The sequence below is a fragment of the Zonotrichia albicollis genome, chromosome 8, assembly GCF_047830755.1.
Source record: "Zonotrichia albicollis isolate bZonAlb1 chromosome 8, bZonAlb1.hap1, whole genome shotgun sequence".
In the NCBI taxonomy this organism is placed as follows: Eukaryota; Metazoa; Chordata; class Aves; order Passeriformes; family Passerellidae; genus Zonotrichia; species Zonotrichia albicollis.
Window position 1 is genome coordinate 9,737,229 of NC_133826.1, and position 20,249 is coordinate 9,757,477.

General features: G+C 42.0%; 1 protein-coding gene and 1 long non-coding RNA gene across 3 annotated transcripts in view; one reads left to right on the top strand and one right to left on the bottom strand.

The window, feature by feature from the left end:
- Positions 1-5,145, top strand: part of LOC141729839 (uncharacterized) — an 8,920-nt gene extending 3,775 nt beyond the window's left edge. Inside the window, exons 2-3 of the long non-coding RNA XR_012581279.1 lie at positions 3,248-3,337; positions 4,874-5,145. This is a non-coding gene — a long non-coding RNA (uncharacterized LOC141729839). The remainder of the gene's footprint in view (positions 1-3,247; positions 3,338-4,873) is intronic.
- Positions 1-18,101, bottom strand: part of AKR1A1 (aldo-keto reductase family 1 member A1) — a 21,316-nt gene extending 3,215 nt beyond the window's left edge. The window contains exons 1-8 of one of the 2 annotated variants that reach the window (XM_026790389.2): positions 18,082-18,101; positions 15,502-15,597; positions 9,137-9,256; positions 7,293-7,444; positions 5,141-5,336; positions 4,346-4,545; positions 3,253-3,325; positions 2,223-2,309 (exon numbers count right to left, since the gene is read on the bottom strand). In XM_026790389.2, coding sequence (XP_026646190.1) covers positions 2,223-2,309; positions 3,253-3,325; positions 4,346-4,545; positions 5,141-5,336; positions 7,293-7,444; positions 9,137-9,256; positions 15,502-15,591 — 918 coding nt within the window. In that variant the 5' untranslated portion in view covers positions 15,592-15,597; positions 18,082-18,101. Of the gene's footprint in view, positions 1-2,222; positions 2,310-3,252; positions 3,326-4,345; positions 4,546-5,140; positions 5,337-7,292; positions 7,445-9,136; positions 9,257-15,501; positions 15,598-17,829; positions 18,022-18,081 lie in introns of those variants that run through there. The other variant, XM_005482214.4, reaches the window with a different exon arrangement.
- Between the last annotated feature and the right edge of the window lie 2,148 nt (positions 18,102-20,249).

The following is a 20,249-nucleotide window of genomic DNA, read 5'->3' on the forward strand; positions in this document are numbered from 1 at the left end:
GGGATAAAATCAGCAATGAACACACCTGCAGGTCAGCAGTAGCTAACTTTTAAAAACAGATCATGACGTGCTCACTACATTTCTCCTCTCCTGGCCTGACAGTCATTTAATTTTCACTTAAGTATATTCCTTGGTCGATTATGTTTCCAAAAGTTTGGATTTCAGAGTGGTGCAAGGTAAATTCCAAATTCTATCCAGATAATGAACAGTTAAAAGTATAAAGCAACTTTAATTGTCTACATGCAGTGTAATAGTCTCCCCTAAGGCTTTAAACACACAACAAGGAAGAGAGTGGCACAATTTTAAGAACTTGTGGCTATAGATCAATGAAGCAAAGCCAAGAAGAACTGCCTCATCAGTTATGATAGGAGCTCTCTTGTCACTGTCATATCACACTTTGAAATCCAGACACTAAGATTCATAGCAGAGATAGGCATGAAAGGTTAGACAGGAATTTTAATTCACAGTTGATGAAAATTCTTTCCAATAAACCCAGAAGGGATGGGCAAGAGACAAAAGGTTCCATTAGAGATGTTAGAGCAACAGAGCTGTGATTTAACTCCACTCATCTTTGCTTCTTCCTGTCTCATTATCTGACAATATGGCAATATCTTTGAAGCCCAGCTGCATCACATTCACCCTTTCTCAAGCTGGATGAGCTGCCACTTTGAACTGTATTTCATCTCTCCTTTGTGAATCCCTGTGATCTGATCGGGTCTCCCAGGTAACAAAAGCACATGAATTATCCCTGGCTCATTCAAGCCAGGCTACACTTAAATGTATTTTGCAGTTTCATTAACAAAACAACTTTGTTTGCAGCATGAGTAGCAAAACACTTGAAAGAAGCATATTGTCAGCAGCAGGTGTGCTTGTCACTACCCCATTCTCACAGATCAGCAGCTAAGCTGCTTGTTTGGTGTACAGACTCCTGATCCATAAACACAGAGAGAATTTTGGCTGCAGGGATGTGAAGGTTTATATTTATGCACACATACAGTTAAAAGGATGGCCTTGAGGCTCATGTAAGCATGACAAACAGAGAAAGCTGTAACATGTATCTACCCTTGATATGAGACAATCATTCCCACACATTCACAGCTTCTTTTCTAATTTGGGCTGGTCACTGATATAGTCTCAAGTATTCAAAAAACCCACAATGATAAATCCTAGAGAAAAAGCTTTCCCCAAGGAATTCCTACAGCCAGCAGCCACTACTGAAGGATAATTTACAGGCAAAGCACTGAAGAGGCCAGGCTATACCTGACAGCTCCCACAATTGCTGAGATTTCCTGTATCTGTACAGTGTGGTGTATGGCAGAGAAGGGATAAATCACTTCAGATTCATTAGACCACAACTACAGCAACTTGTTACAGTTGCCATATCCTGGCCAGTGATGCACCAGGGAACAGCAACAGCTTTCTGTTGTAAAGTCAGAAGCAGGACAAGAAGAAATGAGAAACACTATAAAGACAGGAGATAAGAAGGCATTGACTTGGCATTTTGCAATGAGGGAAAAGGAACAAGTTTAGTTCCTTTCATGTAATAAAGGAAAGACCAAGGGGACTTCAATGCTTACAATGCAGCAGCTTCTCTAAAAACAAACTGGCATCTGCTAGCACATGAGGTAAGGGTTCGTGTGATACAGTGAATTACTGATGCTAAAAGATGCTGCAGCAAATTAAAGAAAAATAGAAGAGCCTAATCCAAACTGCTTTCATAGAGAAAGGTCATTACAACAGATTCTGAAAAGGGGACGTGCAGCGGAGGGGAGGGGACGAATTCCCTGATGTGACGAAGCAGCAGCACCCTGAGTCTTCACTGATCTCAGAGGTTTTTGGTACAAAGCAGACAGTGACAGCTGGCACAAGGAGTACTTCTGGAGGAATACCATGGAGCTTAGCCTGCTTGGACTTAGAAGAACAAATCAGCAGGAGTTTGGTGAGATTTGAAGATGGGACTCTGACTTAAAGACCCATGGGAGTCAGTAATGAGAACTCAAGAGAGAGCCACCCATGTCCAGAACAGAGGACAAAAGTTTTCAACAAGCTGCCTTTTCTGTACCCAGCTTTTGAAAAATTCTTTCATCTTAGATACCCGAAGAAGATGCAGTGTTCTTATGAGTCAGTAGTTCTGATGGGAGCCCTAAAGAAACAAAACTGTAAAAATCCTAAGTGGTGGCCATATGCACATAATGAAACTATTAGAAAGACAAGAAATTTACCGTTATCATTGGCACGATGTAACGCCAGTTTTTATTCAGGTTTCCAATGTGGCTCATCTCCTCTTCTGTAAGGCTGAAGTCAAACACCTGAGAACAAAAGCCAGAGGCTTTATTCAATAACCATAGGTTGCCATCAGTTTGTTTTCTCCTAATAAATGTGAAATTGCAATTAAACTCATAGCAAACACCAAAGCAAAGGCATAAAGTCTGAGCTGTTCACACTCCTTCCAGCTCTAAGCTTACACTGGTACTGCACAGTGCTCTGCCACTAAGGTAGAAAGTAGTGGGACTGTTTCTCACAGTAAGTGCTGCCTATTCAATAAATACTCTGTTTCCATGTAGATCTAAACCTCGAGCAACTGCAGAATTTATAGGAATTTGTTGAGATTTCTAGCAGCACACTACATGCCAGAATTCGGATTAATGGGTGTAACAGTTACATGAACAACTCTTTACTTAAAAACAAATATGTAACCAGCCAATCTTTATAAAAAAAGATCCAAGGAGGTGATTCAGAAACATCCCTCAAGATTATTTAAAGTCAGGGTTTTCAAATAATTTCTGAAGTCTCTACTTCAGAGCAGAAGTGAACCACACTTACTCCTTCAGCATCACTAGAATGGCAGTTTGCTGGAGAAGTACTCACCAGTCCTCACTTGCAGGATAGAACAACTATTACTCATAAATGAGAGTCACTGAGCATAGTTAGAAGACTCCCTATTTCAATAAATTTGCGTCTCAAAAAAAAATTTAAGTACAGATTTTTCATTTAGACCTCTACAAAGTACATTCTTTACCTTCTGATAACAAGACTGTGCATGTGCACATTGCACACACACACTGAGTTGCTTAAAACACATCCTTTGTTTTGAAAAAGCATCTTCACCCTCCCTGCCCAGCATGTGCATACATTGATGAACAAGTATGAACCAAGTGCCTCAGCTTGCTGCTCTGCAAGTTGTAGGAGAGCACAGCAATTACTCACAGGGAAAGGGCATTTCTGAAACTCCTCTCCTCCATTTCAGCTTACCTGCAGATTCTGCTGAATGCGAGCAGGAGTGACACTCTTGGGAATGACAACCACTTTACGCTGCACTTGCCATCTGCAAGAGGAGGTGAGAGGCTTTGTCTGTGCATGCATCCAAGGACAATAAGTATTTATTTTGGTTGAGTAATAATCTCTGGAAGCAGAGATGCCACTTCTGTGAGATAAAAATCTCCACAGGAGTGACACAGTATTGCATTAGACCTGGTGTACCCAAGCTAAAGCAAGACAGTAACAACTGAAATAATCAGAGAGGGGCATGTCTCTGATTAATGAAGCACTCAGGTTTCAACTGCTTTAAGCTAAAAGCCCAAGAAACAGTGAGAAAAGCATGCTTAGGCATTTTAAGCAAGTTCTAACCTGACAACCACTCAAACTAAATGAAAACCCAGATCCCTAAAGTGCCTGTCTAGTGGCTTGAGCACAAAATCTTGAACACATTCAGCTCTCTGGGTAACATACTACTGCCCAAGACTGTGGTAGAGACACTGATGGATACAAAGCCAGTCAAGAAAAATGAGGATAGAAATCCAATTTTAGTTTATAAGGTGCTGATCACATTCTGGGTATCACTCAATCACCTTGTTTTCTAATATCCAGTACCTGGCTATATAAAAAAACCAGCAAATAGTTCTTCAGTGCAAAGGAGGCAAGTCTTTTCCTCAGCCCCTCTTCCTGGGAGCCCACCTGAGTGCAGCAGCAAGCACTAGAGGCTTCAGGGAACCAGCCAGATGCAAATTCAGTGGGGAGCACTCAGATGTGGTACACTGCTGCCTCAATTGTCCTACTGCTATTTCCCAGCAGAAAAGGTACTGACCCAGCCATGGCAACAGTCCATGTGAACTATCTCAGACATGGATCCAGGCCCTGAATGGACCCCTCTGATCTAGCCTACCTGCCCTAAGGCAGGACCAACAACCAGTTTTGTAAAACAAGCACCAAGTGGGGTTTGCTTTTGACACTCCCTGTGATTTTAACCCCTTCCTGACACACTTTAAGTAGATTCCTTCCAGCTTGTATGTTTTGCTTGACTGAAGGCTGAGTCCCAAACACCACCTCTCTCACAATTATTCTGTACCTGAGGACAATCTGTGCAGGTGATTTGCTGTATTTTTCAGCAATTTTTTTGACCCCAGGTTCCTCTAGCAGCACAGGCTCATCCGGGTGTTTCCACATGCGATCCGGAGAGCCAAGGGGACTGTAGGCAGTGACCACCAGCCCTCGCTTCTGGCAGTGAGCAATCAGCTCGTTCTGAGCTAGGTAAGGATGGCATTCCACCTGTTAAAATGACCCACAGTGAGTGGCTACAGAACAGATATCAACATACAATGAAACAAACAGGAAGTCAAGCACAAAAGAACCAAACATAGAAGTTCATTCCAGATTCCAGAAAACTTTATGAGGATAAGGTTTAAGTTAAGCTTAGTAACTCAAGTCACTACCAGGAGAAAGAAGTGTCTGGTGGGCTAAGCTTATACAAAACAAAGAACAGATCGCCTAAGCTTGTGCTGGACATTCCCTTGGTACCAAACAGATCATCCAACAAGCAAGGAATTTCTATGCAGTAGGGATTCAATTACTCCCTCACAATCTTTCCTTTTTACAGACTAAATTGTTCCTGACACAGAAGATGAACTCTTCCAAAGACCTGTTCATCTAAGCAGGTAAAAATGCCCACAGAACATGGATGTAGACTTCCTTTCCAATCTGTCTGGAAAGACAGCCTCTGTGTGCCCGCTCCTGCAGAGCTAGCTATATTCTTCCCTGAAAATAAGAAGCTGCACCTCTTGTGCTAAACCCACGACATTGGTTTGCAAATTCTTCACTCTTATGGACAAACAGGAAAGTAATTTGTCTCCTTTATCCACCTTACCTGGAGCACAGCTGGCTTCACAGTAGCCACACTTAGCACGTCATCGATCTGCCGACTGTTGAAGTTTGAGAGCCCAATGGCTTTCACAAGACCTTTCTCCACCAGTTTCTCCATAGCCTTCCAGGTCTCCTTGTAATCAATGTAGTCGTAACGCATGGTGTTATCGGGATTCTTTGGGAAGGGATTGTCCCCTCGTCTGCAGCAACATAGGTGGAGTGTAAGTACACGCACCTAATTATTTTAGTTCTTCATTCAAAGAAATCTTCCTCATAGTAGTCCTAAAAGTTTCTACATAGTTTGAAGGATAGAGTACAAACTGAATTAATCTGTTCCATTCCATTACATGACTTAACCTATAAAAAGTTATTACACAACACAGTTGTTCCTACATAAAGTTGTTACACAGCACTTTGAAGTACTCACCTATACAGCAATGACTACAGAGAACTGATAAACCACTGATAAACCACTGAAAGCTGATAAACCACAGCAGCAGCTCTTGGCAGCACTCTTAGCACAGCTGATTTAGGGAGCAGCAACTCAGAGGGCAGCTTGAAGTTGCTACCACAGGGATCTGGGTTTAAGAGCTGTCTAGGAGAAACTGTATTCAAAGGACACTGGCCTTCCCATTCCCTCTGGATTCTGTAGCTGTGTCACTACTCAATACAAGCACAGATTCTCCCAGAAGTCTTAACATGTACATGTTGTTTATAGGTTGGGTGTGTTTCCTTCCAATTAGTCAACACATTCAAAAAAAATATATATATATCACCATAATCACTACAGGACTCAGCTAGCTCAGCAATGAGACTGTTACAGTGCTCTAGCTCAGCAGTGAATGGTGTGGGAAATGGCAGTACATGGGGACAAGGGGACATGGTTCTTCATGTCACTGGTAAATCTAGAACCAAAAATAACTCTGAAAAACTTATGAGCTCCCAAGTCAGAAGAGAGTAATTTTCAAGACCTAAAGGCACTGTGATTTTCATCTGGAAATCTGTTTTAATTTTTCTGTAAATAACATTCCTTACCTCAGCCTCCCAATGCAACTGACATTATAAATAAGCATGCATTAAAACAGTTCCATAGAAATAATGGAAGACTGCAGAGTATACTGTTTCCAATGAGAAAAGAAATTAAACTGCTTTATTAGACTTTTTTAAAAGTCTAATAATGAAATGAAACTGCTTTATTAGTTTTGTCAACAATGTCACAGTACAATCTAAATTTAAATATTAGTACTATCTAAATGTACATTATTATTGGTGTTACATGTCATTATCAAAGCAATGTCTGATGGGCTGTTTTTTTCAAGCAATTGAAAAGCAAACCTGTTGCACAACAGAAGGAATTTTTACAAGCTCTTCCTCCAGACCAGTTCTAGTTAAAAACACTTCCTCATTCTGTTATGCTGAGGAATATATTTATACGTTGAGCATCTTGCATCTTATCATTAGTGTACGAAATTCAGTTCATATGACAAGAAGGAGAAAAAACATTCTCAGATTTGCAGAACAGAGGCCTCTTAAACTGAAAGGGCTTGAGTGAAGACTCCATTCAAACCTTTGGCAAGGAGATTTATTCCTCCTGCCTTTTTGTTGATCGTTGTTGGGTGGGGAAACAACTACTTCCACATCTACAAGGAAACAGAGTATGGAACTGTGCTTCTCATGGGATTGTAGGATAAGTGCATTTAACACTTAACTGAAAAGCTTGCTTGTCTCTTATTTCCTCAAATCATAGAATTACTGCAATTTGTGTCATAAGAAGACAATTCACTTCCACCTCATACAGATACCACCACAATACTGCATGTGCTTGTCCACTCCAGTACAGTTAATAACTACAAGAGAAAAGTGTTGTCTTTATGAAGCACTTCATTCCCATTTTACAGATCAGTACAATTAAAGCACAAAGCAGTTATGGTTACCAGGTTAGGCCAATGGCAGAACCAAGAACACTTGCTACACTTCTCCAGTGCCTAGATGAAGACACTCGCCTGTTTTAAACTTTAAACACCGAAAAACACCTTGCAGGCAGCATAAACAGGAAGGAATTCACATCTCAGAAAGAACATCCTCAGGATATAACCTGAGCCACTTATGTAAAACTGGTGTTTCTGCATTCTGTGCCCTCTGCATCTAGAACTTACTCAAAGGCATGAGGCCAGTGCATGAGGTACAGGTCCAGGTAATCCAGTTTCATATCTCCAAGTGTTTTCCTCAGTGCTGGCTCTACATCTTCTGGGTGGTGCTTGGTATTCCAGAGCTTTGATGTTACAAACAGGTCCTCCCTTTTAATAACCTTCAAGAAAGGAAGGAGACCATAATATACTGGAGCAAGTTCAGAAAGAGATTTGCAACAATTCCCAATTTGTTTTAAACAAAGAACAACTGAAGTTTTGTGGTTTGTTATGGTTTTTTTTTTAAAAAAAGGTAACACATAGAACCTCAAAATGAAACATTTCAAAAATATACTGGATGAAAAAGAGCCAGAAAAATACACACAGTGGCAAGTCTTAAAGTATATAAAATACTTTAGCAATTAGAAGTTTTGAAAAGCAAAAAAAATTTCTTTCCACATATTCACTCTTCCAATTCAAGGGTTAAAGCCATTACTAAGTGTGATGTGGCCAAAAGAAAGATTACTCAGCTTATTCATATGTAAATTTTCAAATTTCCATTTAACAATTCACATTTTCCAGGCTCAACCAGCTAACTTACTTTACTCATCACATGCTATAAACCAAGATTGCTTCTTGTGGAAAGAGCGTGGGAAAATAATCAGAAGATTCCCCAAATCTCTGCATTGGAGTTCCTAGGCTGTGGAAGGAACACACTAAAAACAGAGAGCTCTGTACCCTGTGTTGGAAGGGTAAGAACCAGAAATAAAACAATGGAGAACTGGTAAAAGTATCAAATGCAAAAGGGAGATCACACTGTGCAAAAAGAAGCACAGAATTCCATCAGAAAGGAGGCTTCTCACTGTCTCATGTCTGACAAAACTTCAGTCAAGTCTATTTTGAAGAATTTGGAGTGATTAATTCCTTAGCTTCTCTCTTCCAACTATTCAATTATTTCTGTGTTTCACACAAGGATGTTGTGTTTAGAAGGAAGATATTTAAAATTCTTTTTAAAAGAATTTTGATTCAAATTCCAGTTTTAAGTTAGCTAACTAATATGAACTGAACAAAATGCTTCCCATTGTTACCACACCTAACAGGGAGGAATCCCTGGGGAGCTGAAAACAGCCTCTCTCATGCACATAACAAAGAAATTGCCCTAAAGCCAAGGCAAGAGCAGCAGGAAAGCAAGAACATGAAAACTTCCTTTCCATGGGCTCTGAGGCTGTACAGGTTATCCTTTTGGCCCCTTCAGGGAATAAATTTAAGATTCCACCTCAGCTCATGCATAGGAATGCCTGTCACATGACATTATACTTAGGCCTCAAACTCTCAGGTGCAGATCTGGAGTCACATTCATAAGACTTTCACATGGAATCACTGTTTTAAAAAAAATTTAATTCACCACATTTACTCCCTTATATTTTATCTATAACAAAAAACCTACAGTAGATATTTTATCAATAAAAAAAATTAAATTTGCTGTGGCTATCTCCCATTGCATGCTAGACTGGAAAGTCAGGGTAACTTTTCATATACATATTTTACATTAATTATAACTAATGATTCTGGCAACCCCAAAGTATCCAAATTGGGATACTTTGTTAGGAGAAAAGGAGCAAGAAGAGGAAAAAAAGACACCACCACCACCACAAGCATTTTTTGTAGCTTCCATCCAAATATCCCTGACAATCTTTCTTCCCCATGACAGCCAGGAGGGTTCTAAGGAGAGAAAGCCCTGTTTCATGCCTTCTCCTGATAAACAGCAAACAGCTGGAGGAGAGCAGCAGGCAAAGGCACAGCTGTGGCCCTGCCAGGGGACAGCTGTAACCGTGGCACACACACAGTGGGCAGGGCAGCTCCTGCGCTCTCACCTTGCTGGGCCCCACGCACTCCTGCAGGGCCTCCCCGATCTCGGCCTCGTTGCTGTAGGCGGCTGCGCAGTCGATGTGGCGATAGCCCGCGCTGAGGGCGTGCTTCACTGCCTCCTTCACCTGCAACACAGACACACTGCCCATCAGCCACTGAAATGCCATGTGGCACTGGGGAGAAGGTAAAGAATGCTGAGAGAGCTGGTGAGGAACACCCCCCAAAAAACCACAGATTTGTATAAGGTCATGAGATTCAAACACTCAGGATCTGGCGTCTCTGTGGCACAGTCCTTAGCAGGGAAGAGCAAACTGCTGGCAGGCACTCCAAGAGGAACAAGAAAATGGATCATGCACACAGGGCCAGCATGCAAGAATGCAGCAGGTAGAACAAATCCCTACTCTTCACTACAGTTGTTACAGTTTTCTTAAAAAATGAGCTATAAGAAGCAGTTTTCAAATAAGTCATGGCTCAGGAAGACATTTTCTGACCAAAGTGACAAATCAACATCTGTCAAACTTGGAATATACTTCCTCTTGTCCAGTAAAGAGAGAGTCTGGCTTCTAACTCCAAAATCACCACAGTTTGAGTTTGGTTCAGCCACTCACTCTTAATTACCAAGACAATGCTCTTTTATGGAATGTTTTTCTTTCTTGTCTCATAATTGCACAACAGCAAAAGTCATACTGCTGGGATACTCCTGATGATGCTCACAACTTTACATTTTGCTTTCAACATTGCTGACAAGGTGTTGCCAACAGCAATACAACTCTTGCTCCCTACTGTCACACAAAAGCCAGAATGGTTTTGGAAACCAAGGCACTTTACTTCAAATCTGCTTTCGAAAGCTCTAATGAAGCACAAGCTTCACAAATACCTTCTCATGAGGGCCTCAGATATGGAGCAAGTCTAGAAACCAGAAAGAAACACAGAATGGCATCTTTGTGAGGACTCCTAAGGAGCTTTTGAAAAAAGACTTTCTATAAATGATTGTGCAAGAATGAAGAATTACTACAGTTGCCAGTGTAATCATCATCTCCCATTAGGCTGATAACCATTTAGTAAAATCTCTTTCATTTAACTTCCAGTGGACAGTTAGCACACATTCTCTCTTACATCTGTCCTTCTGAAATACTACAGAAAGAATAATAAACCCCATCTGTACAGTGATTTCTGTACATTGTACCTCACTAACTTGTCTCTCAAGACCAAGACCGTGGGAGACTGTAAATTACTCTGTATAAGGCTTGATGCAATAGGGCCATAAATGTTAAGTGAGATCACACCTCTCTTGGCATGAGATTAAAAATATATATTGACAAAAGCTAGAGGGCTACTTTGATTCAAAACTTAAAGTACCAGCATTTTCCAATTTAAAGCTGACAAAATTAGTAATACCAAGCAAAGGTGTTTATAGTCCTGCTTTCAGATGCTACAAAAAGGCAATGGAGAATCAAATGTGAGAGCTCTCTCCTGCTGGTGGATTTGATTTGTTTTTCTTGTCAAGAAGTGCAGTAAAAGCAGACACAGGATATTCTGACTACATTCTTTGGCATTTTGAGAGGAAAACTGGAGTGTAGCTCAGTTTCCCTTAGCCAGGATGACAAAGCACTTCTATTACAGCAGTGAACTCCTCCTTTCTCTACCGGGATGGCACTTACAGTCCTTGTTTCACCTGACAAAGACATTTCTCAGGTCACTACAAAATCAAGGGCAGGGTAATTCTGAAATCACTTGAGACATAGTAAGGGCTTTTAGGACTCAGTATCTATCCTCCAAAAAGGTGAGATTTGTGGAGAGGGACAGAAAAAAATGTTCTGTGTCTGGAATCCCTTATTTCCTGTATCACATTAATACTCTTTTTAATCAAACAGGCACAAGGTTTACCATAAATGAAAGTAGGCACCACTCACAGAAAAACAGAGATAAAGCACTCCAAACATGTCTCTGCAAAGAGATCAACAAGAGGCTGGATTTTTTTTATCAGCATGTTTTGAGAAATTTCTAGCACTGAAGAACTGGGACTGATAACTTAAATAAGGTTTGGAGCTGACAAAAATATTCTGTATTTGGGTAAGCTATTCCCAGCCTACTAAGACATTTCCATGTGAACTGAGAGCTCCTGTTCCACACAAAAGGCAAACAATCAAGAGGAAACATGCAAAAACAAAGGCATTTTTGGAGGGGAAAAATAATAACATATAGATGTAAGTTTTAAAAAAGTACTTTTTTTAACAAGAAGGTCTGTATTTTTGAGATTAACTTTACAGAGGTATATGTATTTCATGGTAGGGGGTAAAGAACAAAAACACAACAGAGGCAGTTGAAGATATGCCTTTAAGTATTTGTTGTTGTGAAGTACAAATACCCAAAGGATCCTTCAAACTTTCCATATATTCTTTAGTTTAGCCTGTCAATACTGCTATGAAAGGAGCAATTTGTGAGTTTACTTTGCATTAGGCAAGTTGAGTCACAAAAGTGACTCAAGTGACTCACCAATCCATCCCCACAGAACTAAAAAGTTAGGTCTTACTAAAAGTACATCTGAATGGATCTTTTGACATCTTCCAGTCTACCATCAAGGCCCTCAGCTGGGCAGAGAAAATCCAGACCACTCCCACACACATTTATCATAGCCCTTCTTGTGACAGGCAGTCTATTCCAATGCTCTGAAATCTTTCTGCTCAAAGTCTTTTAAATGACTCACCAAGATGGCCCTGATGCCACATCCGATTCCTCCCAGTGACGAAATTCACAGCTTGCCCTTGTGAGGGCTTTTCCCACATTTGCAAAGTGCACAGCTCCTCTCACAGCTCTCTTGACCACATAACTGCAGGTGCTTTTCTCTTTCATCACAACTTACCTTTCCCAAACCTTGCATCTCTGTTGCTGCTGTCTCATCAGCTGTTTCATGTCTTTCTTCAAATGGTTTGCCCCAAAACGGACACAGGTATTGCAGTTGGAGCCTCGTTCTCCTTCGCTTTATAGCAAAGTCCAAGGAACTACACTCCCATTTAAACATCCCAGTAAGGGACTTGGCCTTGTCACCCACCTTCTTTTGAAGATGGATGAACACAATATCAGTAGCAGATTCAGATACAATCTGTAAGTCCCCATTAATCATAATATTCATTATAAATTTCCAGTTCTTCAATTTGCTTCTCCCAAGGTTAAAAAACTAACAAGCCATCTTTATACTTCCAGGCAACATATAGTTCAAGTGACCCAGGAGCCTCTTGTGCACAACCCCGAGCTATTATAAAGAGATTTCCACTCTTTACAGTTCAATGCTATTGGGAAAGAAAAGGCTCTGACCAGCCACCCCTGCTTCCTGCAAAGTTGACACATTTTAGCAGTTATTTTGCTGAGAGGAAGTAGGAAAAAACCAAACAATCACAATCAGTGCACGTGATATTCAGATGCACTGTGACCAGAACCAAGTGTTGCTATATCACAGTTTCTAAAAATTGCACTAAAATTTGCTGAAAAGGAATTCACACCATGAGATTAATAATGCCAATTTAAAAGGTGGTGTTCCCTAAAATAAAGAGGTTTGCCTCTTATCCTTCAAATGTTGAATATAAGCCCCTTCCTTAACAGTAGTGAATTTTTTTGTGCCTGTAACCAGGATTCTCTGTACTAACAAATTTCAAGAACTAAGCATTCTCCCCCGAAGCTGCAATCCTGTCACAAGACACCCTGTCTGACTGGTTTTCTGAGGTGCACTCACTTCTCCTCAGCTTTTCCAAGGTTTCACACAGAAATACCAGCCCTGTGTCTCCCTGTCCCACAGAACGAGCCTCTGCCACTCAGGTTAGGCTGCTCATCAGGTGGGGATCAATCCTCCAGGTTGAAAGCATGGCTCACTTCAGAGAAGAGAACAAAGCATTAAAGGATTACAGCTAATCCAGCTGCAATATCAAAAAGCACAGTACTGATATTCTTGATGCTCCTGTCTGAATGGATTTCTCTTTGAACAGATTCATGCTGCCAGTTCATAAACTTCTGTGCTCCCTTCCATTCAACAGCCCTCCATCATATTCCTATGGAAACATGCAAAACAAATTTCTCTTCTAGCATTTGATCATGTAAAACACAAAACATCCTATTACTTTATATGGTGTCAATCCTATAAAATCCTTTCAACATGGAATTAGATTCAATTATTTTCCCCCTATTAATATCTAGGAAACTGGGACTGCAATGACACCTTTGTACTGGGCTGCTAAGATCTGTCTACAAGGTCAAGGTTTGTTTACACTCAGGAACAGTAACAGCAGTAATAAAGAAATTACTCAAGCTTGGCAAGGGAAAGAATTACAATCTGCAAAATACTTACCCAAAATAATTTAAAAGCCATCCATTTCCACACTTACTTCTAATGCAGCACTTGAACAAAAGAGCTGTTGATAAATAGCCTCTACTTGGGAAACAGCTAAAGCAAATTTAATCAGTGCTAATTCTTCTGCTTCTCTGGGTTTTTGGCCCCCTAGTCTTTAATTCATAATAGCAGTTATTATCCCTAAACTACATCATGTCTTTTTAAGGGTATATCATCTGGACACTGCCAAATTGCTACTACGCCCCTGAATTTTCAAAAGTGGTAAGCAGAAATTCATTTATTCCATAGGAATAGCAGCAACTTCTGTAACTCTGGCCCTTTCCATTGCACTTCTTAGATTTTGCCTTCAATACATTCTACAAGGAAGTCTTTGAAGACAGAAGATATTCCAAAGAAGTGACTCCCAGTAACTTCCAAGGAAACACAGAGAAGATGGCTGGATCCTTGTGGGGTTCAGCTTCCAGCAGCACTGCTGATTAAGGCAAAATCAAACTGAACTACGTTTAAATTATGCACAAACAGGATCTGTCCTGCTTCTAAAGCCACACGTTTCTCAGAACAATTAGTTCACAGAATAAACAACACATTCGTATTTTGCTTGTTTAGTTCCAGACATTTGCTTTAGACAAAGCATATTTAACTGCTTTGAGTGCACAGAAATTCATTCATTAAGTTTGTGCATGTTAACAAACTTAATTCAGCTGCCATTTGATGTTTTAAGTGGCAAAGATGCACATTCACCCTTTTCCTAATTTAAGAGGTTGACTGAGCTCTCACACCAACTCAGCTTCCACATTAGTACAACTATTCCCAACAGATCCACTGTCCTGACAGCTGTTTGGACAGGAAAGCCCACAGTAAAATGGCTCTGAATAGATTTAATTTTCCTAGCTTGTTTCCCACCTTTTCCTCTAGCTGGCACAAGAGAATTGCACATCTTGAGAGGAGTTTTAACTTTCCCTCTCAGTCATGAGCACAATGTCATTCAACATGCTCCAAAAACATCATAAAGCTCACACAGGACTAGCAGTGAGACATCCATTTACTGCACAGACATGCAGTGGTGTGCATAATCCAGAGAAGCTGTGGATGCCCCATCCCTGGAAATGTTCGAGGCCAGGGTGGATTGACCTCTAAGCAACCTGGTCTAGTGGAAGGGTCTCCCTGCCTACAGCAGGGAATTGGAACTAGATGGTCTTTAAGGTCTCTTCCAACCCAAACCATTCTGTGATTCCACAATTCTTTGAATACCAGCTAGGAATTCCACCAAGCTGTGGACATTACCTTTCACAGGAAGTACATACAATTTCTTCCCTAAAAAATGTATCTTTTAGCTAAATGAAAGAGATAGAAAAAGACAGACAAAGGGGAGAAGCATTACAATAGCAGGCACACCATGGAGCACATAAACATTCCCACAGACTGTTTGTAGTAACACACAGAATTGTTTCCAAGTGTGGTGTTTGCCAATTCACTGCATTCAGAAGCAGAGTGAATGTCTAATGATACATGAGCCTTCTTATTCTGAAAGCAGGCTGACCCAAGCAAGTTCTTTGTTTTCCTGCTAACCATTGGCTGGCTGCTGGAACAGGACTTATTACAAGAACAACTTGAGTTTCTGCCTCCCAAAATAATGCTTTCTGCTAAGTCATCAGCCTAAGCCAGAGGGGTGTCTGGTCAGACTGGCAGCCTGAGGACTTGCCAGTGGAAGAGTCCAACACCATGTTATAGAAACACCATTCACTGGTCTTCTTCTGGGTTTATGTCCCAGAGCTCCACTGCCCAAGGCCAGGGCTAAAGGGTCTGAAGGGATCTTCCTTTCTGGAAAGATGTGCTATCTTTGTGTCTTAGGCCTTAGTCAGGCACATACATACATTCAAATATACACACACATACATTCAACTTCAGTGGACTCAAGATTAGAACAGCTCAAGCAAAGGATCCAGGCCTCAGATCTGGGACCTTCAGAAAAAGTGCACAAACCCACATGCTAGTTGAGAGCACAGTATCCTACTGTTCCCTACTTACTTGGCCACGGTCACTTTTCCAAGTTCCCAGTCCCACCAGAGGCATCTTCTGCCCAGTGTGGAGTGTAACGAAGTCACACGTCGCAGGCATTTTTGCCTAAAGAATAAAAAGAACAAAGAGTTTTGCAGTAATTATTTAAGTTGCAACAATTTACCTTTTCTGCTCATAGTGGCCAAGCTTTTCCATCAGCAAAGGAAGGGTTTACAGCATGTCCCAACATCCTCACAATCTATGTTTCTGCTTAAACAGTTAAAGAGAAACTGCATTCAGGATGAGCTCCAAAGCTGGCTAGCAGATTTCAGTTACTTCCCAAGCTCTGCTGCATCCAAAATCATGAACATTATTTGTTTAAAAACAAAAAGCAACAAAAATAACCAAGAGTGGAAGAATGCAATGTTAGTTACATCTGACTGTGTAGGAGGAATGGATGTTTTCAGAGTTCAGCATCCACATAGCAAAATAGGTCTGCCTTCTCAGTATTGTCGTTTTCCTCACACAATTAGGTCCCAGCTGATGGATGTGTTCACACAGAGTTTATGCTTTCAACTTCTTGCTCAGCTTCTCAAGCCACACTTTTGTAGATTTAATAGCAGACACCAGATAGCGCACTTGTTTTTCAGAGGGACATACAAGAGCAGTTGGAGTGATCCTGACCAGAAGGCCATTGTACACCAAGGGGCTGGGGACCCCTGTGACAGTTAACCTGAGTAGGTCCTGGCTCATCTTGTGCTGCACTTCACGCCCAGCCTGGTGCTGTGGGATGCACAAGCTGCAGGATAAGCTCAGTAGCAACCTGTAACAGGAGTCTGCACTTTGTACTTGCAATTATGCTACCTATGTGTCCTTGCCTTTATCTAAAATTGCAGGAAGTTCTCCTGCAAGCATCCTTTCTGTCTGACAGCAGAAGTGATGAATAGAGGTGTTTTCTTGTAAAGAATCCCTAGCAGTTCAAATGACCAAAACAGGGTAACCCCTGCTATGGACAGGGTTTGCACACTGTGCTGTGAGAGATCTGCCCAATGCTGCACAAGCTGGGGCTCCCAGCACTTGAAGGGATGCACAATTATCAACACTCTCCTCCTTCTTTAAAGGGTTAGCTCTAAACCACATCATTGGAGATTATACCTTAGAGTCTGAGTGCCCTTCTGGTCAGGATTGTAATGGGCCAACACCTCCTGGTGCAAGGCAATCATTGCACTAAACTAACAGCCCTGGATTTTTACTGAGCTAAGTCCAGCTATTGGTGCTGAAGATAATCACTGGTGAACCAAACTGCAGCTGTACATCTGTTTTATTGGGGTAGGAGGTCAGAGAAGACAGGGTGATGGTGCCAACAGTATGCTCTTCTATTCTGAACCTGCACAGCCATTTTGTAGCCAGCTACATGCAAGTGGGTGCTGTTCACCTGAATTTAGTCGCCTAAATAAAGACATCTTCTTGCATCAAGCAACACAACTAAAAATGCAAAGCTTTTTCATTCACTTTGGTCTATAATACAAATAAGATACCAACTGTATGCTTTACACAACCATGTTATGCAATCATCTTAAAGGTAAGAGTTCAGCCCAGAAGACAAGGTACACGTTTAATCGGTAACTAGCATCAGCACATTTTTAAGAACCATCTTGCTTCAGGATTGGACATTAACACCACAGAGAGATTTGAACTATAGCCTCTGGAAGAATGGAACATATCAGAATGGCAGACACTGGAAAAAAATATGTTAATTAATACTTTCCACTTAGATTCTTCCCTAAAATAGGGAATTTAGGAGAATCGCACTTATGATGCTAGCCATAATTATTCAGTTCATTAAAAAGTTGAAAACCTCTTCTTAGAAGGGCAGAGATAAAAACAAACATAAAAGCAAATTAATTCTGGACAAGCAAGATATAGTTATGGCTTAGCATCACCAACGTACTGTCACATTCACATAAAGGGATTAAAGCTCAGAGTAACTTAAGGACATTGTAAGGCTGGGAGGATGCATCAATAACCATAGTAATGCAAACTACCCCGGTTCATCAACCCACAGCTACAGCTCATTTTTAACCTAAAGCAACGAGTCTTCAGCAGTAAAGCAACCATAGCTATGCATGCCATTAATATGTATAGATATGCAAATAGGTATATATTAGCAATACTTAAATCGCTGTAACTGAGCAGCTTCTGCCGCACAGATCAGGGATAACCCCTCCGCATTTTGGCACCCCCAGAGGGAGAGAACGCGCCCCCCTGCCCCTTATCGGGGCGGCGCAGGGCGGGCCCGCCCGGCGCGGGAGGGCTGATACGGCGGCCCCGCAGCCCCCGCAGCGTTCCCGCACTCACCGCCGGTACCGACCGCTGCTGCCGCCGTTACTGAGGCTGCTGCTCCCGCTGCTGCCCGGCCCTTCCGCTTCCGCCGGGAACGCGCCCCAGGCCGCGGGCTGGGGCAGCGCGGGTGCCGCTGACGGGTTCAAATGTGAAAGTCCATCCGTGGGGGTTTAGCGGGGCTGAGCTGCCCGCGTGGCTCTGCCCCGGCACTGACCCGCTCCCCGTAACTCATCGGGCCCCCGGCACCGACCCGCTCCTGTTTCTCACCGGGTTTGTCCCGCTGATCTCCCGTGCCCTCCCGGCCCGGTTCCCGTCGGGAAGCTCAGGCAGCTCCAGCCTCGCCGCTCCCGCCGAGCGGTGAAGCGATAAATGCGATGGGCTGCACCACACGGGGGAAAGCGACAAAATATAACCCCGGCCCATAATTTGACAAGAAGGGTTTGCATCTCCCCGACTGCTGTTTGTCGCGGCCTCTTGAAGCCTTTTCTACTTGTAGGAAGACCGAATATACCCAGTTTTATTTGCAGACCTATATAACAGGAATCCAGGGAAAGTGAAAGGCTGATTGCACTCGCTTTGCTTCAGCTTTTGTGCGCTAAGGTGTATAGAGAAGTTGCACTTTCCGAGAAGGCTGGGGCTCCTGGATTTCATTTCCTTGTTTGCTCGGGACCGCAGTGAGATTAAAGCAGGCTGGTTCAGCTGAGAGCTTTCACTGCTGCCCCAGGGACAGCCCTGCTACTGGGAAGTCAAAGCTTTCCGCTGAAACAGACTTTGGCCTGTAATCGAGAATCAACTGTGCACCCAATCTTAAACATAACTAAAAACTGATAATCAGCTTTGACTTTTACTCCAGGATTCCATCTTTACAAGCAATTTATAAAGATTCAGAACTTAGAGGAAGATTAGATCAGAAATAAGACAATTGATACCTCTGGTGGGGCTTTGAAGAGCCTGTTACTTATTTCCAGAGAGATAAATCTGCTGCATATTCTGTCTTTGCTGTTCTGACTTGAACTGCTCAGGAGGCTTAAAGGTACAAAGGTCAATTAATCCCTTGAGTATGCATGCAACCACATTTTTCTGTTGCACAGCCTGTTTTGACAAAGTAAAGGAAAGTGGAAGAAAAGTGCAAGGACAAGGCAACAATTATAAGTAACGGGAAGCAGGAAATGAAGGAATAAAGGGGGAGAAACCACTGCTGAGTTTGATTTATTTTTATGAAGACCGTGGCAATCAGATCCATTTGAAAATCCACAATCTTCAAGCAGAAAGAAGATTCTTGAACTGTGTAAATCTCACGTATGAAAACTTTAACAAACCTCAGCCTCCAGTAATTTAATAGGGGGGTAAAAGAGAAAAGGTAAAAAAGACTAAAACATTTTGTCATCAAAAGACAGTGATTACCCAAACATACAGTAATAGCCTGCTAATTGAAAAAAAATATGCAGAGAAGAGGCAATTTTGACCTAGAAATGAATCTTCACTTGATTCAAACAAGGAAAGCTAATATGTGTGTTTTATATTTAATTACATGAAGTTATTTTCATTAAAATGATTATGCACCAGCTGCTTGTGCATAAATGCTTCATGTTGCTGACTTGTCAGCTGACTTTCTGCACATATTAAATTAAATTGTCCCCACATGGCCAGGACTCAACTCTGACTGTGCCTCTGGTAGTGCCATGTGTACGTAGGAGGTTTGGTACACTCAGGACTCGGTGGGCTTTTGGTCCATGCAGTGATGAACTCCACAGGGAATGTGTGGTGTGTCCCAACCCGCTGGCTTTTGAGGGCATGCAGGGACTACCTCTGCTGTGTGCTCCAGGGGCGTGCCCAGTGTTGCCAAATCCATTACTATTCCAGCTAAGTTTATCTTATTCTGGAAATCTTTGATACTCTTACACAAAATCATTCTCAATTGCATGGAAACCCAAATGTGTGGTAATGTTCTGAAACAGGCCCAGTTTCTTTGCCTTTGTTTTTACACACAGCAGGGCATTTGTTTTTTCACATCAGAGGCACATTCCCAACCAAGATACATGGGAGATACTGTGATCAAAATGATAGTTTGGCTCCCAGTTTGGGTAGTTCACTGCTCTGGCACTGCAGGGGCTGCCAGCTCCTCTTTGTTGATAGATGAAGTACTTATTGTGTCCCTGGCTGAGTGGATGGGTGCAGAGAGGCCTGCACTGGGCTCTGATGCTCCATGCTAATCAGGTACCAGCTGATCCTGTCTGGCAGCTGTTCTAGCAGAACACAACAGCACAATTACACTGCTGTGGGGAGAGAACTCCATCCTTCCAGCACCTGTGGGGGTAAACATGCCCTTTCTTTCCTGGAAAACACAGTTGTTTTAATCTAAGTAGCATCCTACATCTAAAGGTTGAGAAAGGCTACAGAAACCCAGGTGCTCACTGAACAAGGAGTGGTCCCGA